Source organism: Varanus komodoensis, unplaced genomic scaffold, assembly GCF_004798865.1.
Source record: "Varanus komodoensis strain SLA01 unplaced genomic scaffold, ASM479886v1 scaffold10, whole genome shotgun sequence".
Lineage (NCBI taxonomy): Eukaryota > Metazoa > Chordata > Lepidosauria > Squamata > Varanidae > Varanus > Varanus komodoensis.
In genome coordinates, this window is record NW_025335269.1 from 6,678,842 (window position 1) to 6,699,876 (window position 21,035).

The window sequence follows — 21,035 nt, forward strand, 5'->3', positions numbered from 1 at the left end:
AATGGGGTGGTCACTGACCTTGAGCCAGACATCCTGGAATGTGAAGTCAAATGGGCCTTAGGAAGTCTGAGCAAAAACAAAGCTAGTGGAGGTGACAGTATTCCAGCTGAGCTATTCAAAATCTTAAAAGACGGTGCAGTAAAAGTGTTACACTCACTATGCCAGCAAACTTGGAAAACTCAACAGTGGCCACAGGATTGGAAAAGGTCAGTTTACATTTCAATTCCAAAGAAGGGCAGTGCCAAAGGATGTTCAAACTACCGCACCATTGCACTCATTTCACATGCTAGCAAAATTATGCTCAGGATCCTACAAGCTAGGCTCCAGCAGTATGTGGACCAAGAACTACCAGAAGTACAGGCAGGGTTTCGAAGAGGCAGAGGATCTAGAGATCAAATTGCCAACATACGCTGGATCATGGAGAAAGCTAGGGAGTTCCAGAAAAACATCTCCTTCTGCTTCATTGACTATCCTAAAGCCTTTGATTGTGTGGATTGCAACAAATTGTGACAAGTTCTTAAAGAGATGCAAGTACCAGACCATCTTACTTGTCTCTTGAGAAACCTATTCTGTAGGTCAAGAAGCAATAGTGAGAACTGCACATGGAACTACTGAATGGTTCAAAATTGAGAAAGGAGTTCGGCAAGACTCTATACTGTCACCCTGCCTGTTTAACTTGTATGCAGAGCACATCATGAGACAGGTGGGGTTGATGAATAGCAAGTTGGAATTAAAATTGCCGGGAGAAATATCAACAACTTACATATGCAGATGCTACCACACTAATGGCAGAAAGTGACGAGGAACTGAAGAGCCTCTTGATGCGGGTGAAGGAGGAGAGTGCAAAAGTTGGCTTGAAACTCAACATTAAGAAAACTAAGATCATGGCATCCAGTCCTCTCACTTCCTGGCAAACAGATGGGGAAGAAATGGAGGTAGTGACAGATTTTATTTTCCTGGGCTCCAAGATCACCGCAGATGGTGACTGCAGCCAAGAAATTAAAAGACACTTGCTCCTTGGGAGGAAAGTTATGGGAAATCTAGACAGCATACTAAAAAGTAGAGACATCACCCTGCCAACAAACGTGCGTATAGTCAAGGCTATGGTTTTCCCAGTTGCAATGTATGGCTGTGAAAGCTGGACCATAAGGAAGGCTGAGTGTTGAAGAACTGAAGCCTTTGAATTGTGGTTCTGGAGAAGATTTCTGCGAGTCCCTTGGACTGCAAGGAGATCAAATCAGTCAGTCTTAGAGGTGATCAACCCTGACTGCTGTTTAGAAGGCCAGATTCTGAAGATGAAACTCAAATACTTTGGCCACGTAATGAGAAGGAAAGACTCCCTGGAGAAGAGCCTAGTGCTGGGAACAATAGATGGCAAAAGAAGAAGGGGACGGCAGAGGATGAGGTGGCTGGATGGAGGCACTAAAGCAGTCGGTGAGAGCTTGAGTGGACTCCGGGGGATGGTGGAGGACAGGAAGGCCTGGAGGAATGTTGTCCATGGGGTTGTGATGGGTTGGATGCGACTTTGTGACTAACAACAACATAGTGTCAATAAGCTAAGTCTCAGTGCTGGCTCCCATTTGTTTATTGATCCCACTTTCAGTCAGCACTCCAGGATGTTGCTCTTGGGTTGTTATTGTGATGTTTGAACCTAGAACTATGCATTATAAACAACCCAGTGTTTAACTGATTAATGAAGCATGGGTCCCTGGGTTGCTGACTGAAAGCAGATGGTCAGCACATGGGAAGCAGTGGGCTTGCTTAAAATCCAGGAATTGTTGGTATGTGTGAACTAAGTCAGTGTATAACTTTCTCAGAGAGGCGTCGTGCATATTTAAAAGCAGAAGAATCTGTACAAACTCTTTTCAGTTCAAGCTAAAACCAAAAGAAACAATGTCTTAAGAAACAGACAAGAAAGTATAAGCTGAGACTCTAGTCTTATGGAATACTCCTGCCACTGCTTGAATGTATGGTAGGAGGCATTTTCTATAATTGCTGCTCGTTACCTTTGCTGTGATATTGGGGGCATGGAGAACTGATTGTTTTAATTTCCAGAAGGTATATCTTGGATATACAGTACATACCTGTATTTGTATTTATCTGTATTCTCTTTTGAAACCAAGATCTGGTAAATAAATAGTTTAGTAGGGGATGACTCCAAGAACAACGCAATAAACAACGCATTTAGTGGCAGATCCACATTCTGATCCAGCCAGAAGATCTGTATATAGATTAACCTGCTAGCTGAGGAAGCCTGTGAGCGAGTCAGATATGGCTATCGCTCCAAAGACACGTTAATCCTATGTAATCACCTTCCTGGGGACACAGAGAATTTATGCTTGCAGAAGAATGAGGTGGTAGGCTGGACTTGACCAATGCACACTGCCATTTTAATCCCCCTTCCCATGTAACAGAAATTCCTTGCAAGGAGAAAGCTGGGCAGGGGAATGGCACAGTAGCAAGAAAGGTGCCAGCTTGTTCTGTGCTCTTTTCAGCTTGCAGGGTTTCTCTTACGTTAGGAACAATTCAGAACTGGTGACCCCCCCCCCCAACTCAGTCTATCACATTGTTCTTACTCTTCCTGCCACATGCAAGATCAGGTCATAGCCACTTCAAGAAAGTGCTGGGCACAACTTATCAGGCAAAAGAGCAATTGGAGGTGCTTGTTTCTATGTGGCAAAAGATAGATGAGAAGGGATGTTGTCAGCTGCTCTGTGGTGTAACTGGCTGTTAGATAGGACTTTCCCTAGATCAGAGGACACATAGTAAGGAAGTGGGTGTGTTACTGTTAAAAAAAAAAAAAAGTTACCGGCTATAGACACAGAACACAAGAACTAAAAATCAGGAAGGCGCTTGTAAAGAACTGCTTGCAAACCTTTTACACAATACAAAAGCTAACTTGGTGTATCATTTTGTTCTGTCCACAGGGAGTTTGACAGCTTTGGTGTATCAGCATTCCATTACTCCTCTGGCATTGCCCTGCAAACTACTCATCCCAGATCGAGGTACTCACAGTTCTCAGTTCAAGTCCCATTTTTCATGGTTCACTTTGAAAATGGGAAATTCTCTTAGCATTTGCTGTGGTACTTGGTAGGATTTAGATATAAAGATGGGTTTTAAGAGCTGATGGGTTTTATCCTTCTGGTATCAAATGATCTGGTCACTCCAAACACATGTGGTTATCATTTTGGACACATGATTAGTTCCAGTGACTTGTATGCTTGATAACAGGTGCATGCTTTGAGAAGAAACATCGTGTTTATTCCCAAATATAGCCCAAAATGCAGGTTTCGTGTAACTACGAAAATAAAAGCTTATACTGAAACTGAGCTTAAGGATACTAATGTTTGTAGATTGCTGAGGCTGGATTTGAAACACCCACACCAAATTCCTTCCAGAAGTACCATTCCTTCTCTAGCAGTTGTTGAAGTTCTTGCAGATGCCACTGTAGATAGCACTCGAAATAGCACTGATTGACCCCATCACACACTTCTGCCAAGACATTGGCAGCAAGATGTGTGTGGCACAATATGGCCTAGTGCTTCCTGTTATAAACTTTAATATACCCACCCAAAGCCTGCAGATCAGTCTTGCCACTGCTTTTCTTAAAAAAAAAAACAAAAAACTTCAGTTCTTTTTGTGGTCTCTGTGCTTCACAGACGTGGGGCTCTGTGACTGTGTGGAGCCTGTTGCCAGGACCTTTCTACAGCTAAGCATTTGTTTGAGTGGGAGCCCCTGCCCTGCCTGCTCCCTGCATCTGTGGTTAGTAGCAAAAGCTCTGACGCAAGAGTGAGGAGGCAAGATGGATTGTTGAAGCAGCATTTGACTGGAGATGATGTATTCTGTCATGGCAGTAGTGAAGCTGGGTAGGAGTCAGGCTCATGCTACCACCAAAGAGAAGTCTGTGACGTCTCTTTTAAATGTTATATTTGTTGCTGCTGCTCTAGGTTTTAGGTGTAACTTGGACAATATCTGCAGCTCAAGCATCTGAATTTTGTTGGTGTGAAAAGCATCCCAGAAGCTTACAGAATTATGCCATGGTGTGGAGAAAGTGGAGAGGGAGAATTTTTCTCTCGCTCCTCTGATAGTTGAACTTCAGGACAAATAAAAAGCTCTTCTGCATGCTGTGCATAGTGAGAGTGTGGTATTCACTTCCCCAAAATGTAGTTAGTTGGGTGGGTTTAAAAGAAAACTGATGGCTGCTAGTCCTGATGGCTTTCTGCTACCACCCATATCGGGGGGCAGTATGCCTACGTATCCTAATTGCTGGGGAACATGGGCAGGAAGGTGCAGTTGCACTCACTTCCTGCTTGTGGGATTCCCCCAGGCAGCTGGTTGGTCCCTGTGTGGACAGAAGGCTGGCCTAGAGGGACCCCGGGTCTGATCCAGCACAACTCTTCTTACATAGACACGTAAAAGCATGCATAAAAACAACAAGTTACCAATTCTATACATCGTAGTAATGTATTGTTACACAAATATCATGCTAACTGCTTAGTTTTTCCTTTGCCTCTGAAACCATTAGAGTAAAATTTGTAAATAAGAATGTAGCATTGAATTTTAAACATTTAGTGCCAGATTCTGTAAGGTAGCTGTTTTTGTTTGCTTTTTTAATGCAGTAAATCCTAGTCAAGTTAAGCACTTTATCTTATTGTTTCCAAGTACATCCTTAACTCCGTCATGGAAATAATTGAGAATTAAAAGAGCTAGAATGTCCTTACCTTCTCTAATAAGGGTGTGCATTCTTTCAACGATGCTGTGCTTACAGAAACTCGAATAAGGTGTCATCTTAAGAAATAGAGCATCTTTTGGTGGTTTTGGTTGATATGTTGCAAATGTGAGTGTTCATTCTGTTTGTAGACCCGCTGGAAGAGATTTGTGAAACCTCCCCACAGACTGCTGCAAATTCAGCTGCAGAACTTTTGAAGCAAGGGGCAGGTCAGTGAGAAGTAGTTGATGCACTGAAGTCTAAACTCAAGATCTGCAGGATGAGTGGACAAATGAAATAGCTAAAAAGTAGCCAGTTCTAGTCTGAATCATTACAGAGTTCCATAAATTCATTGAATTGCATTTTAAATAATTTCCTAAAACTTTCTAAAGCTTTTTACATGGATCTAGAAAAAAATAAATTTGAAAATGAGAATGTTCCTATGAAATCCAAAGCACTGGCAAATGATATAGAAGTTTTGACATTCAAACATCTTTTTTAAAGAAAATGCTTCAATATCTTTTTTCAGTGTAAATTTTATGCAAATATTGCCCTCACTCCAGGTTTATGGGAACACTGTTGACTGTGAATGATGAGATATGGCAAAGGCTTTAGAGGACATGTGTTTGTTTGTGTTACCCAAGTAACAGACTTGTATGCTGCATCACCTGTGTTTGTATTGTTCTGTGTTTGTAATGCTTGAGCAGCCTGGTGCCCTGCAGATGTATTGGATTGCAACTCCCAACATGCCACAGACCAACAGAGCTGGAGGGCGCCAGGCTGCATAAAAGGCTGCATTTGAGAGTCAGCTGTAAGTTCATTTAAGCTGCCTACTCCTCGGTAACTTGCTTATACCGTTTTCAGAGAATCGCAGACTCTGAAGAGTTGAAGAATATCTTCCATATGGCAGCATAGTGTATGCATGGGGCTTCTCTAGCTTGACCCAAGCCAAGGGCATCTGTGATCCTTTGCAAATTAGATAGTCTCCTTTGGTCTTCCAAATAACATTGGCAAAAGAGTAACTGAGTATTTGTGACAGAGCAATTCTTATTACTTATGGGTAAGAAGTTACCTTTTCCTTGCCAACTAACCAAACAAAAATGTTTAGTTCTCCTTTTTACTGAAAAGATCTAGAAAATATGGTACATCTTCAAAAGTATAAAAGAGCAAGATTGTTTTAAGGGCTGTTTCATTCAAAGCTGAAGTGCCAGTCTGGGGAATTGTAGATGCAGCTGTAAATGCATGAAGGTTTAAAGTTCTTGCAGTGAACACTGTAGGGGTAAAACGTCTGGATCCATGCTTTCAGGTTTTGCCACTCAGTTGCTCCCTTGCTACTGACTGGCTTTCAGAGATGCTAATCTGACAGTGTGTTGACTGCCTGGAATGAGATGTGAGGACAAATGCACAGCTGCCTGCTGAGAGCATCCCTGTAGCTCCTACTGCTGCTCCTTTCCCTACTAGGGATGCCCTGGAGATATGCTTGATGTGATCTCACTGCATATTTCCACTCCTGCTCCACTTCACTGGCTGCAGCTTGCAGCAGGAAGGAAGCAAACTGTATGACTCCTGGCTGTAGCAGGAGTTGTGACATTCATCTGTTGTGACATTCATTTTCCACCTTGGTGCTGCAGTGTGGTCCAAAGAAAATGGGAACTGAAAGGTTCAGGAATCTCAGCCCCTAATATTTCACTTCCACTTTTGGGGAGCAAGATATTTATAAATGGAAGCCAGATAAGATCTTTTCTCCAAACCAAGCGCAGCTTGATAATCCCTTTCCTTCTTCATTTCATAAACAGCCTGCAATGTTTGGTACCTGAATTCTGTTGAGATGGAGTCACTCACGGGCTACCAGGCTGTTCAAAAGGCCCTGACTTTAACGCTGGCTCAAGAGTCCCCTCCCATCTCTACTGTGGTTCATTTCAAAGTGTCTGCGCAGGGCATCACGTTGACGGACAATCAGAGAAAGTGAGTGTGGAAAGTGTGCTTCAATCCTGGCTTATCCTTATCCCACCCCATGGCTGTTGTTACTTTATTTAATTAATCACATCATGCTAAATGTTGTGTTTAAATACATACTTTCACCCAAAAAGAGATGCTATATTTGCCACTCCCCTCAGGAGATGCACCACCACATAATGTGCCTGAGATGCAGCATTTTAGGGAATGTTTCAGCATTTAACATATTTTTTGCTTTCTTTTTTTTTCTTTCTTTCTGTCAGGCTCTTTTTTAGAAGACACTACCCAGTCAACACTGTGATTTTCTGTGCTTTGGATCCACAGGACAGGAAGTAAGGATGACAAATGCTTTTCTTCAATGTTTTAATGCTGTTTGGGACTTTAAAAAATCCTAATAAGTACCTTATTTCTTACCCCTTTTCCCCCTGCCTTTCCTTTATGCAACAAGATGGACAAAAGATGGCCCTTCAGCAAAGTAAGTAGTTTACGATTTTTTGTCTTAGATGGGTAATCTATTATCTGGCCACCATTAGGTTTTGATAATGAGAAATATAATTTCAATATGGGTTCTGTGTGCATTGTATCCAGACAATCAAGCTCAGGTTAGTTGGACATAAAGTTTGGGGCCTTCTCAGGCTACCCTTTGGGATCCCAAATCTGATCAGACTCCATGCAAAATGATTAAATCGACTTAAGGCCTAGAAAATGATTCCCTTAGTGGGGTGGAGGCACAGACAAAGAAACTGCCACTTCTACATGCTTCAGCATCAATCTCTACCCCCATTCCATTTAAATTAGCATTGTAGTTGTCAAAGATTATGAAATATGCACTTTATTAGTATTTACAACCAAGGGGCAAAGGTGTAGAATGAATGCTAACATGCAGCCAGGACTGAATGGCTGGAATGCACCCTCTGCTGGGTTCGTGCCTTTTCCCTCACTTTGACATAGGACAATTAATTCTGTGTTTCAAATGCAAATTCTTAAAAATAGGACAAATATTACTGTCCCAGTAAGGCCGCCATGTACCACAGAATGGTGTGTCATGCTGTGAAAATGCAGGTGCCAGTATCTGGAAGGCGAAAGAGCTGTTCTCTGTCATTTGGCTCAGATTTCACAAATGGTAGGCCACATCATGTAGTGTTTCCAGTTAACAACCCTGCAGGATTATTTGATCCCCACAGCCAACCCTCCTGAGTACAGATTAGCCTGTCTGTTGATGAAGCACTCAAAGTTGCAGCTGCTCTTTTTGCAGCTGCAATCCTGGAAATGGCCATGGGTTACCTCCACTGGGGTAGCTTCAGGTATGAAGGGTCTCCTATTAAAGTACTTTTGGTGGCATCCCACCCCCCAGCCCCACAAGCAGTCCCTCTTAAGTTTCTCAGGAGAGGTAACTTGTAGCTGTGATGGGACTTCTTTCTTTCTTTCCATTCTTTCTTCCTTGCCTACTTTCTTCCTTTTTCTGGAAAAGAGCCACAAAGCTCCTAAGAGGTAGCTACCTGGCAGCTGCCATTTAATCTTCCTCATCATCAGCTGTGTGTTTTATTGGTCCTTTTCACTGCAACCACTGAAGTGCAATTTTCCCAGCTTTATTCTGGGGGAGAGTGGAGGAGGGAGGCAGGCAACTGTATGGTGAACCTGCCAGGATACAGAGACTCCCCACTTGTGTGCAAAGGCACTGATTGCTGACACTGGTCTCTACATACTGACCAACTCAAATGGACAGTTCTATGTTCAGTCCCAGGCTTTGAAGGGACTTCATAGGGAAAATGTTGCAGGCCTCAGTGTATGAATCAGATTGTGTGCATTGTAGGTAGAAGATACAGGCATCTTTTGTGGACAAGTCACCCCTCAAAATGCTTTTTTAAAGCTCTCCTTTTGTCTATGCTAGTAGTTTTCAAACCTTTCCATCGTCATGCGACCCCTTTCATATTGACTTGCCTGCTTCATCACCAGTTTGTTGTAAAAGGGTTTTGTTATTCTTTATACATTTTACTGTCCTTATTCTAAGTTTAAAAAAATTACAAAGCCAAATAAAACATTTGGTCTTTATCATCATCATCATCAACAACAACATGCCTCTGAGGCCAGTATTCAGTTTTAGGATGCACACCCCATTTGCTGGGGACACTGACCATAAAGCACAGAAGTTACCTTAAAACATGAAACCACTTCATTGGCTTGAGCGAACAAAAAGTGCACAGCAGAGCAGATCCAGCTCTCTTGTGGCTGTGATTCCAGGGGAGGGCTGGTGGCGGTGAGCAACCTGCCTTTCGGTGAACTGTGTTCATTAGTCCTTTTCTTCTTGCCAAGGAACTTCTTCCAAGGGACCTGGAACACTGCTGGCAAATCACTGGCCCAGTCAATGATGTTGCCTTCCAAAGCAACCCATTACTTGTGTTACAACATGGCACTTCTTGGTTCCGTAATGCACACTTTCTGTTCTGCTTTATTTCTGCTTTCTGCAGGGTGTTTGGGTTTGTTGCAAGGAAACAAGGTAGTGCCACAGACAACGTGTGCCACCTCTTTGCAGAACACGATCCTGAGCAGCCTGCTAGTGCCATTGTAAACTTTGTTTCAAAGGTCATGATAGGCTCCCAAAAGAAGAACTGAAAGCCTCTGAGTGTGAACTTGCAGGAAGGCGGTGATGATCTTGAGATAGCAGTTGCGTGGCCGGCATCTGCCTGTTCCCCAGGAGGACTTCCCATCTGCGCAGCAATCCAAGGCCTGCCACCCATGCTTCAATAAAGTCAGCTGACTGTGTGAAAAGTGTTGACATCCACCTGCAGCTTTAAGCAAAGGGAATTGGAAGCCAGCAAGATCCTGAATACTTCTTTCTGAACTAATCTTGGAAGACAAAATTTGGCAGGGGAATTAAATGAAAATGTGTTCTTTGTGCAGTTTTTAGCTGTCTTGTGGGGAAAAGGAGAGGTGGGAAGGAGGGCATTCATTCCAGCTTTATGTGTTGCCCTTGCTATAAATTCACATATGCTCTGAGAATAGGCCAACACATGAGAGTGTTATCAGATTTCCATGGAAGTGGAGGAGATTTGAAGGGAGTTCATCAGCAGGTAGAAGGAGAGTAAGCAAATTTTTCTGTTACCCATAATTCTCCCTTGCAAACACCCCCTTGAGTCTGCTCTTCAAGTTTTTCCTCCACCTGGTTTCTGACATCAAAAGCCAAGTTCAAGAGGGGGAAAAACTTCTTAGTGCATTTGTAAAGATAAATGGTGGTCATCTGAAAGGGTTATGTTAAGCAGTCTTCTCTCCTCTTCTGTGCAAGCATGCCCTGCTTGACATTTGCTATAGTTGCATTGATGGTAGCCATGGCCCAAGCAAATCGGCTATGACCTTTTGTTCTTCCCTTTGTTTTTATGAAGCAATGATGGAAATCAAACTCAAAATGGAAATATGTATGTTTAGAAGAGAGTGGTGCAGGTTTTTTATGGAAAGTGCAGAGAGAGAGAAAGGTTTCTAGAGGTTGCCTAGCGCATGTAGTCTAAAGGAGAATGTGTATCTTTTAACTTGTTGGAAGGGAAGTGGGGCAGAAGCTAGTTAAAAGGAAAAATGTGAGGCGGTGAACATTTGGAATGTTATTTTTATGTTGCTTTTTAAATGAAGAATTTAAGCAGGGAAGGTGCTTTTTAATGATTGCAGGGTAAAAATGAGGGGGAAAGCACATGAGAAAGGTTTGTATAAATTATAATATATTATTTGCTTATGTCAGATTATTTATAGTGTAAAACAAGTCTCAGTCTGTTGCAGAAAAGTCTGATTTGGGACATATTGTTGAGTTTACTTAGAGGGCATCTTTCATGCAGGTTCCACTCATTTCAACAGAGCTTGCAAAAGAGCTGTAGAAATCCCAGAATGAATGAGGCTGTGCTGCAATGCCTCCCACATACAGTTTTCCATTCGTTCATAACAGTGTTAGGCAACTTGGTGCCCTGCAGCTGCTTTGGACTACAGTCCTTCAGCATTGGCTATGCTGGGTGGGTCTGAGGGGATGGCAGTCCGAAACATGGAGGGTAGCTTCCTGCTGCTATACAGGATGGCTTGCGTGTGCCCTAATGTTGGAGGTAGCATTCCACATTGTGGCTTTGAAAGTAGCCTAGCTTCCTTCCTCAGTAAGAAGACTTTAATATCATTTTCTGTTTCTTAAAGCAGCGACATGACTATAGCTTGATTTTGAAATCCAGTTTGTATGGATGGTTTTAAAACTGATTTTTATTTTTAAAATCTGGAATAAATAAATACAAATCTTAAGGGGAAAAAGAGCTTATGTTTTCGTGCACTTACCCATAGTTTGCAAATTCTCTTATCCTGATTGGATACTCTCGACTCATCATGTGGCCAAGCAGTCCAGTGCAGGATAATGTAATGTGGATGTTTTTTATGGTTGGCTTTTATGGCATACGTATAACAGTAGCTAGCTTGTGATATTTCTGGGAGACCCTTTCACACCCAAATTCAGCTGTGTTGGTTTTACACTACATAATATATGTGAATACTTAGCCATACAAGTGGTACCAATCATGTAGATGCTTTTGCTGGGCTAGCACTCTCTGGATCACACATGGCTGCCCTGGTTGGGATAAGTGAAAGCTGGAGGCCACTAGGCTGGGGAAGGCTAGTGGAGGTCTTTCCTACCATATTAAACACTGCAAGTCACTCAGTGCCTGTGGGAACAAGGGAAGAAGGCCTTGGGGTCAGAGGAAAAAGATGATTAGAATATTATTGCAAATGGGCTCAAACCTTTTATCAGAAATGTCCAAACTGCATAATTAAACAAAAATGTCAATATAGCAAAATGTCTGATGAGGCCCATGTAGTTTATGTATATGTGGTTTTATCAAGCATTGGGTTGATGCAATACTTATTTGTCTGCATTGAAAGAGTGCCTCTCAAACTATATGTTCAGACTGGATAAGAGAAAGTGCCAGGAATTCACAAGAACTGCTTTCTCCAAGCAGTAGCCATGTAAAGTCTGTGGCAACAGAAACAACAGAATTAATACAAAACTTTGAAGCTGCCACAAGAAAGATTTGTTGTGTTGTTCCAGGGAGCAAGGGGTTGTCAGTGTGCTTGTAACCTTAAGACTGTAATTACTTTCTTTGGTTTAGGGAGGTAGTGAGAAAATGGCTAAAGGTTATGAACATATTTTTGGACCAGATGTAATAGTAATAATGTTGATCATTTTTGTACATAGCTTGAGCATCAGTAGCATAGCTACCATTGAAGCAACCAGGGCAAGTGCCTCATTGCACTGAATCTTTCATTCTTCTTAATATCTTATTCCCCAATTATCTAAAGTCCTTGATGGCTCCTGGGGATCAGTTTAAAGGAGAGGAACATAATCTGTGAGATTGCCAATGCATGGAACTGTTGGATAATCCCAGGTTTTCCCTGATGAATCTGGATGTTCTTCCCCTGCCTGTCTTTAGCACCATTTTAGTGGAAAGTTGAGATAAAAAATAATTAATTAGCAGCCAGGAGGAACCTGTCCTCTATTCTGTATATTTTACCTCTTCTGCAAGATTAAAAAAAATGAATTTTATGGAGCATCTCTTCACCTGTTGGGCAACATGGTCATTCACCTTCCTTTTGAGCAGTTCATTTAGCTTTTGGGGAAACACCACAGGGGTAAGAGTTGGGAAACTTGCTGTTCAGTAGTCAATAGAAATATGAACTTGGAGAAACTTCAGCTGGCATCATATCATGAGCTCCGTTTTTCTGTATGAAATGCCCCCGAATCAAATGAAGCACAGGACATAATGCTAGTTTCCTATACACAAGTACACATTCACATTTCCTCTATGGAAATTAGAGGTCTTAGTGGTACAGAGAGCACTTCCCCACACACGATTATGTTAATTGTTTGTGTTCAGTCTCAAGAATAATACCAGCAAGTTGCCACCTATTTAGCCAAGCTCCCCCTAACCTCTTGTTCACTGTACTACTGTAATCCCTGCAGTATTAAAGCCGAGGCTCTAAGCTCACGCGTGCCTTTCCCGGGGCATCGTTCCTGCGCAGCTCCTGCCATTAAGTTCAGAGGAGCTGGTGCAGGAACAGCTCGTAAGCTGTGCCCTCTTGATTGCACCATGTTTGTTTTTATAGTAAAAGAGTTCCTGTTCATTCGACCATCAGTTTATTTTTAATTTTTCTTATCTGCCTTATATATTAGTGATTTTTTTTGCTTTTCGCTCAAAATTTGTATTATAAAGTATCCGGTATGTAAATGAACATTCTATAAAATCTTTGTATAGTCACTTTCTCTGCTCTTTGACATATCACCTCTATTCACATTCTAATAAAGATATGAATTTTATAAATCTATTTCTGCAAACTGGGATTTCTAATCTGCTTTCCACTATTTTTCACAATGGAAATGGGACCTCTATGTGTGACATCGGTTGGAGAGTAGTTGTATGAGTGCCAAGCGTATGGAAGGTACACATACATGAATTAGTGGTTCTATACATAAGCAAATATTTCCTCCCAAAATGGGGTTACTCCTCCTCATTGATCAAGTTCCCTGCTCCTGTTACTTTAAGAAGATATAAGAGGGTTAATTATTAATAGAAATTCCTCTTTAGGCTTTGGGATAGCAGCACTCACTGCTGGGGAGTTTGGGAAATCACATACACCAATGTGAATGGGCTATTAACCTTTACAGTTTGGATTCTGTCATGAGTTTTCTGATTGTCAAGTGTTTTCATCCCCTTGTCCACATCCCCTTATGTCAGATAGCATTACCATGATGAAAACACCATTATGGTTCTGTTGTCTGCCTCTCTTTTTCCAGCTGACTTCTCCATTGACCTTTTTACCACCTGGCTGTGATTGGATACTTGTAGCTGGGGAACCTGTAAAATGTTTAACTAAAGGTAACTACTGTAGATGGTGGAATGCTTGACCTACTGGATACAGACTTGTCTCTTACCTCCTTGCAGTTCTTCAGTAGCAGCAAAGGGGCCTCTATGCCAGACTAAAGTATGTCCTGGTAGGGTAGGGAAAAATAGAATCCCAAAGGGGTACTGCAGCTACAACCACTTGACAAAATGCCTTGCCATGATCACACTTCCAACACAGAGAGAACGCCTGTGTGTTACATTGCCAAGGTACCATTCCATCTTACACTTACATTGAAATGACTGTTTATCAAATTAACATAAGGAGATAGCCTTTTATGTGCCGCCTTGGAATTTTGCTTGTCACTTCCTATATGCTCCTATAAATTTCTTTATTCTCCACATACTGTTCATGTTTGTTTATTCTTGACTCCTACCATTGGATAGGAGTTTGATAATTTCTTTTTATCAGGTTCCCATATTAAAGTTTCATATTTAGATTTCACATAATCTTCTAGCCCCCAATGTATTCTGCACCCAATAAACTATTTGGTTATTTTTATTTTTGTATAATCTATTTTGACTTAATTATATCTTCATGTTGCATTAGCCTCCCATTCATTATCCATCTCCTCAGTCTCACCACATCAACTCTCCCATGTTTTACCTCTGTTAAAGCAGAGATGCAGAACCTCCAATTTAGAAGCCCAAACTCAGCTTACCTGAGGTCTCCCCAGGGAGGTGGGGCCAAGTGGAGGGGGTGTGGCCATCTGAAGAATTCTCCATAGAGAATTCCAGCTGTTGCACATTCTAAAAGGTTGAACTCGTACCTCTCCTAGGACTTAGCAAATAGCAATAAGAACTGCAAGCCAAAATATATTGGCATATTTGGCCCTACCTCCTTTAGCCTTCGGCCCAGCCAACTAGTATAAAAAGTGGTCCCTGAGAGCTTCTCCAAAATGAAATTTGGCCAGTAGAAATTCAGACAGAAGATGTTTTGCACTCCAGGCATCTATTTCATTAAACAAGTCCCAAAGGGATGTGTTAAGCCTATTGATACTCATATTCATATATCAGTCCCTTTTTCCCATACTATTTCCCTTACTATTGAATTTGAAGAATTAAAACTATTAATTTTCCTCTTTCCACATCTTGGTCAAGGGATATATAATGCCTGGGATGTATGATATTTGGCAACATGGTATTTGACACCTGCCTAATTGCAGTTCCCTGAAGATACTTGGCTTGTGATGTTACACAGCACTGTTTAATTGAGAGAAGGCTGTAGGTTGCTGTTGGATTCCCAGCTGGGTTGTTTAGCCCCTAAACAGCCAAGCTGTCTGTGTGCACACATCATTCTTCACAACCTATTTTTGTGCATTGTGCTCTGAAATGTTGCCATTCTTAAACTGGTGGGTTGTCATAACTTACAAGCAGCTGTGTTGATAGGATACAAACTTATTATATACCTTACAGCACAATTTAGCTTCATGGCATTTCTTTGGTTTTGCTTGAAGCATTATGCATCCGCAACAGAATGAAAGGGAAGTGCATGACAAGGAGATCCAGGTCTCCAAAAATGCCTAGGTGTGAGAAGAAAACTAATGACGGGTAAGAAGTGGCTCAGCCAGTTTCTCAAGGCATAGATCATCCAGGTCACTGACCAAAGTCAGAAGTACCCCGGTGGACCCACTACAAGTGTCAACGGATATGTGTACAACCCTGCAGCAACTGATCAGCATTCCCACATTCATAGATTCATGAAAGGAGTTCATTACAAAGTTCATAACTGAACTTTGCTTACTGGTGCTTACTGAAGTTATGCAGCCCTCCTTTGACCTTTCTTAAGGAGCTCACATTTTAGAATCTTAATTTTAAAGGCTATTTCATCAGTCCAGACGAGTCTGAGAGCCAACATGGATTTCCGTTCGAAGAAGGTTGTTAGCCCAACATCTTTATGTTAGTTCCACAGAGTACAAAGTAACTCCAGCCACACCTTCTGCAGAAGGTCTGCTAACCACCTCAAGGAGAAAGGGAAATTTTGAGTTGCCATAAACTCCTGTTCTGAAAGTTAGCCAAGGGAGAGCCTTGCATCCAGATGAGCATTTTTGCTTGGGCAGTACTTGCAGGTGCATACTCAGGGGGAAGGTAGTTAGGAAACATCCCAGGAAGGACCTCTTTCTCCAGGTTCAGTTCTGTTAGCTTTGTTGTTATGCTGGCTTGACCTTTGCTTAAGAAAGAGCTGAAACTAAGAGGCTTCCGCTTGGTCTGAAGGACAAACTGACCCCTTCCTTCATAATTTCACTCTGCCTTCCACTAGGAAGAAGTGCCTGAGCTCCTCTCCATCTCTCCAAACAATTGTGTAGGACACTGCCCCAGCATCTGGGAAAACTGGAGCAAGCTGGAATGAGATAATGATAGATCTTTGAAATCTGCAGCCTTAGAAGTACAATGAAGCAAGCTAAATGAAGACAAGGAGCACACGCACAAAGCTGTACTGCCCTCTAATGATATTATCACAGTGCAGCAGGTAAATGACTATTGTTTGGCAAATTTAAATCAAAGGAAGTATTTGTCTTCATACATGAAATTTTAATAGAACAATTATATTGATACATATTGAAGCAATGTATACTCCTTATTTTATATAATACCCGATATACTACTATTTATAAGCACATGGACTTAACAAAGGCAAACCAAATATCCATGTAGCTGGCCATTTATGCTCAAGACCACCTGTTCAAAAGTTGAAAACATCATTGGTCCTCAGTCTATTGAGTAACTGCCTGTTAAGGCTGCAAGCCCTGACACCCTGGAATCTTTCACCTACTAGATGAACATCAAAGCCTTTTTTGGTAGCCGACAGCTCAGAACGTGTACTTGCGATGCATGGGCAGGAATGATGGGATGAAGCCCAGGTTACCAGACCAATAGATCTCTGTGTCCTTTTATTTATTAGCAAAAGGACCTGCAGCCAAGTCACCATATTTAACTACAGTGAATCCCACATGGCCCCACCCCTTCCTCTGGACCACTGCTCATTTAGTGGCAACTCTGCTTTTGGACTGTACTGCCACCCCCATTTTAAATGGCTGAAATACCTCTTTGGAAGCAGTAAGAGCTTTAAGATCAACAGGCAAATAGTCAAGAAATATTCAGATGGAATAAACATGTTCAAATCTTCAGGGCCCAATGAACTCAATCCCAGAAGCATAAAAGAGCTAGTGGAGGAACTCTCAGAACCACTATCTATTATCTTTGATAAACCATGGAGAACATAAGTGCCAGATGACTGGAGAAGGTCTAAAATTGTCCCCATCTTCAGAAAAGGGGAAACAAATGATCTTGGGAACTACAGACCAGTTAGTCTGATATGAGCCTGGAAAAATTCAGGAGCAAATTATTACAAAAACAGTCTGTAAGCATCTTGAAGAAAATGCAGTGATTAATAAAAGCCAACGTGGATTATCAAGAATAAATTATGTTAGATTAATTTAATCTCATTTTTGATTGGATAAATTCCCAAATGGGCAACAGAAACACTTTGAACATAATTTACCATAACTTTAGCAAAGTTTTCAAAATAGTGCACTATGACATCCTGATAAACAGACTAGCAAAAGGTGGACTAGATAGAAAAAACATTAGGTGGATCCAAAATTGGCTGCTAAATTGAACACAAAGTGTGTTCCTCAGTGGCACTTTCTCAAACTGGAAAAAGGTAACTAGTGGGGTGCTGCAGGGTTCAGTCCTGGGCCTCTGTGCTGTTCAATGTCTTTACCAATGATTTAGATGAGGAAGTACAAGAAACAATAATCAGATTTGCAGATGATACTAAACAGGCTGGAATAGCAAACACCTGAAAGACAGTATGTAGATCCCAGGAAATCTTGATAAACTTGAACACTAGGCTGAAAGCAAGACAATGAGATTCAATAGGGACAAATGTCAAATCTTCAACCTGGGGGAGGGGGGAATGCATTGATACAAGATGGAGAATAAGTAGCTCAACAGAACTGGAAAAAAAGACTTCAGAGTTACTGTGGACAGCAGGCTAAATATTGTGGACAGCAGCTCACAATGTGATGCAGTTACAAAAAGGGCAAATGCTATTTAGGGAAGCATTAACAGAAGTATTACTTCCAAATCATGAGAAGTAATAGTTCCCCGATACTCTTCTCCAGTTAGACCTCATCTGGAATACTGAGTCGAGTTCTGGATAACAAGGTTTAAGAAAGATGCAGAAAAAATAGGAAGGGTCCAAAGTAGGACAACAAAAATGATCCAGGGTTTGGAAATACTGCCCTATGAGGAGAGACTGGGAGAACTGGATATGTTCAGCCTTGAGAAGAGAAGACTGAGGGGGGGGGGGCATGATATCACTTTTATAAGTACCTGAAAGGCTGTCACAAAGAGGAAGGTCAAGCTCTCTTCTTGCTGATACCAGAATTTAGAACATGGAATAATCAGCTCAAGTTGTGACAATCCAGATTCAGATATCTGGAAAAGTTTCTCACTGTCAGAGCAATATGGCAGTGGAACCAGCTGACTAGAGAGGCTGTGGGTTCTCCCATACCAGAGACATTCAGAAAGAAACTGGACAGTCATCTGAGCAGGATGGTGTAAATTGCTGACCTGCACCAGCACGGAGTTTGACCCAATGGCCTTCTTGGTCCCTTCCAACTCTATTATTCTATGAACATAAAATGTGCAGATAATTTTGTCCTTGCCCCTTGTGCCTTTAGCTCCACCATCACTGGAAGGTAGCCTCTCAGAGACTTGCTAAAATGGCATTTGGCCCATTGGCTGGAAGAAGTTCAGTACCCTTGATCTTACAGTGGCTCCCAAAGTCCCAATAGGGGGGTCCTTCTCATCACCTGTCTGCTGATCCTCCCTTCCTCCTTGTAAGCCTAACAAAATGTAAATATGCAGCTGACAAAATATATCCACTATGTCAGGATCAGGGTCTGGCTGGTCCTGCAAGTGTCTGCAAAGCCCAGTGCTCCTCTGTAGGCAAACAGCTGGGAAGAATCACACCCTGCAGCTGAAGGTCCTAGAGAGTTAACATGAAAGTCACTTTCACACCTCCGTTCTTTGTCACAGCAACACAAGCTGTCCTTAGGACTCCTTGTGCATGGCTCCTAGTATCTCTGTGCCTTGTTCCTGCCTTCCTCTGAACAGTCCCTGCCTCGCTCCAGCTGCTCCTACCCTTGCTGCAATGACTCACCCGGTAAATCAACCTTGGAATTGTGCTCCGACCTTCTCTCTCCATGAAATCCAACTGTTCTCCTCTGTGCTTTTGACCTGCGATTGTTTACTTGCCTCCAGCCTCTGGCCCATTGACCCTCGCTTGAGTTTGTGTCCTGAACCCGGCATTCTGCCCATTCTTGCTGCTGCCCATGGCCTGACCCTCACACACTACACTTGAAATAAGCTTGTCCCTCAACCTGGAAATTCACCAGACTCACCTCTTATGTCTAGGAACAGAAATACCCATTTCCCTTCAGCCCAACACATGGGGCAAAAGCTCTAACAGCTCCACACACCGCCTGCTCCTGACTTGGCAAGGAATCTTTTCAGGGAAAGCATTTTCAGTGTGCATGGAAAGCAACAGGCATTTTTGTGCATGCGCTTTACTTTGTGGCATGCATACGCAGAGATCACGGGGCAGGTCTTGACAGACTTCTCCTGCAGCGGCCATTCATGCCGGTGTTGCCGCTCTTCATGCAGGAGGTGCTTTGCAGACAGGGCCCCCTGTGCTAGCAAGCAGGAAGGCCTTGCACAGCTGTTCCCCCCTCCCTCCTTCACGCCCTTGCTGGCACACAGATAACAGTGGAAGCAGCAGTGGGAAGACATGGGAGGGTAACAAGTGGAGGAGGACATCAACATCTGGATGCCGCCCCCTCCCCAGTAGTAAAAACCTGTGAATGAGGTGGGGCCACGCTGCTATAAAAGTCCATTGGGAAACATACAGTACTTGGGATGCAATGCAATGGCCTTTCGATATTGTCTGTGGGGCAACAGGATTATTCAGAGTCCCAGCTCTAGGAAGCTGCAGTCTCAGAGCTGCAAGTTCAGAGGCTGAGTGCCTGCCCTGCCCCACCTGCAGCCTGCAAGGAAAGAACTGTGCCAGCTGCCTTCCCCAAGTCTCAAGTGTGCCTCCAAGGAAAGAAAAGAGGCTGTGCTGGGAGCAGACTGTGGTGAAGGACTGAGTCCTGCTGGCATCGCAGCCTCCTCCTTTGTCCCCCGCACCTGCAGCTTTATTTAGGCTGCCTAGATAAAAATCAGGGTGCAAAAGGCAGCAGAGATTACTATGGTGCACCTTGTTCTGGGCACAGGACACACTTTAGCTAACATACTCAGAGGTCGGGGCAATAGGATTATGCCCTGCTTGCCTAGATTTTGCAAAGAGTTCAGTTAGTCAGGTTGCCAGAGTTGCATTGCTTCGGTGTTTCTTTTCCTATAGCTGTTCAGATTGGTCCAATGTGCCACATACGGTAGTGTCAAATGGTTGACAATTCTTGCTTTTGTATCTTAGGCCCAGCTTCTTCACTGTAGTACCACTACAGTGCTTTGGATTGCATGTGCCAGAAAGATTAACTTCACAGCTACTCACAAAACAGAAAACAAACTGCTTGACCCTAAATGTAATTAGAAGTTACTCTGTTGTTAGCTTCATGGTATCACTTTTTTGTCCAGCAGATAGCAGAATTACACAAGCCTGGTTTGGAAAGGCACAGTACAATTTGGTATTACTGCTATTCAGTTCACTTAAACTGAATAGCAGTATCACATCAGCACAGACCTCCCCTCTGAAGCCCATTATAACTATTTGATGCACTGCTTTTCCATATATTTCATCTGTTCAAAGGTATCTTCTTCAAGATACTTATCTTGCATTGTGTTCCAGCAACACAATCCTTTCCTGGCTGATTCAAGGTTTCAACTTTTTAAAACGAGGAAGCCACATGGCAGAATTTATGGATTTCACCCTCTATCTATACTGATCATCCATAACCACACCGAGAAAGCATTTGCAGTACCTACTTAATAGGGAAACCAGTGATGTAGTTCAAAGCAGTACAACACCCTCCTCATTCTTGCACCCCACTTTTTTTCAGCCAGACTGTCAAGCTGGAAGTGGAGATTATGCTTGGCTCCAGGGCTTTGCTGGATGTGCACAAAAAACTGTGTTGGGTCCCCTTCTCCAGCCATTCCCCTAGTGTGTATAGACATGGCACACAGAAGAGACATATCGAGATGTGCTCAAATGCTCTCATGTGCATCCACGACACAAGAAACATGCATGCACACACACACACTCAGGACAGACACAAGAATTAATACCCAAACATAGAAACATAGAAACAGAGCAAGTCAGAAGGGGCCTCCCGGGCCATCTAGTCTGACCCCCAGTTCCATCCAAATGGAACCTTGGCTCCCTGAGCTTTGCTCCGTTGGAGCGCGTCTTGCCTTCCTCTGCAGGGGAGAACAGGCCTCTACCCACCTCCATGTGA

General features: G+C 42.7%; 1 protein-coding gene across 9 annotated transcripts in view; it reads left to right on the forward strand.

The window, feature by feature from the left end:
• TNS3 (tensin 3) overlaps positions 1-13,000 on the forward strand; it is a 385,864-nt gene extending 372,864 nt beyond the window's left edge. For all 9 annotated transcript variants that reach the window (XM_044453647.1, XM_044453612.1, XM_044453592.1 and 6 more), the window contains 6 exons: positions 2,928-3,005; positions 4,861-4,938; positions 6,505-6,673; positions 6,928-6,996; positions 7,113-7,139; positions 9,133-13,000. In XM_044453647.1, coding sequence (XP_044309582.1) covers positions 2,928-3,005; positions 4,861-4,938; positions 6,505-6,673; positions 6,928-6,996; positions 7,113-7,139; positions 9,133-9,277 — 566 coding nt within the window. In that variant the 3' untranslated portion in view covers positions 9,278-13,000. The remainder of the gene's footprint in view (positions 1-2,927; positions 3,006-4,860; positions 4,939-6,504; positions 6,674-6,927; positions 6,997-7,112; positions 7,140-9,132) is intronic.
• Positions 13,001-21,035: the final 8,035 nt, after the last annotated feature.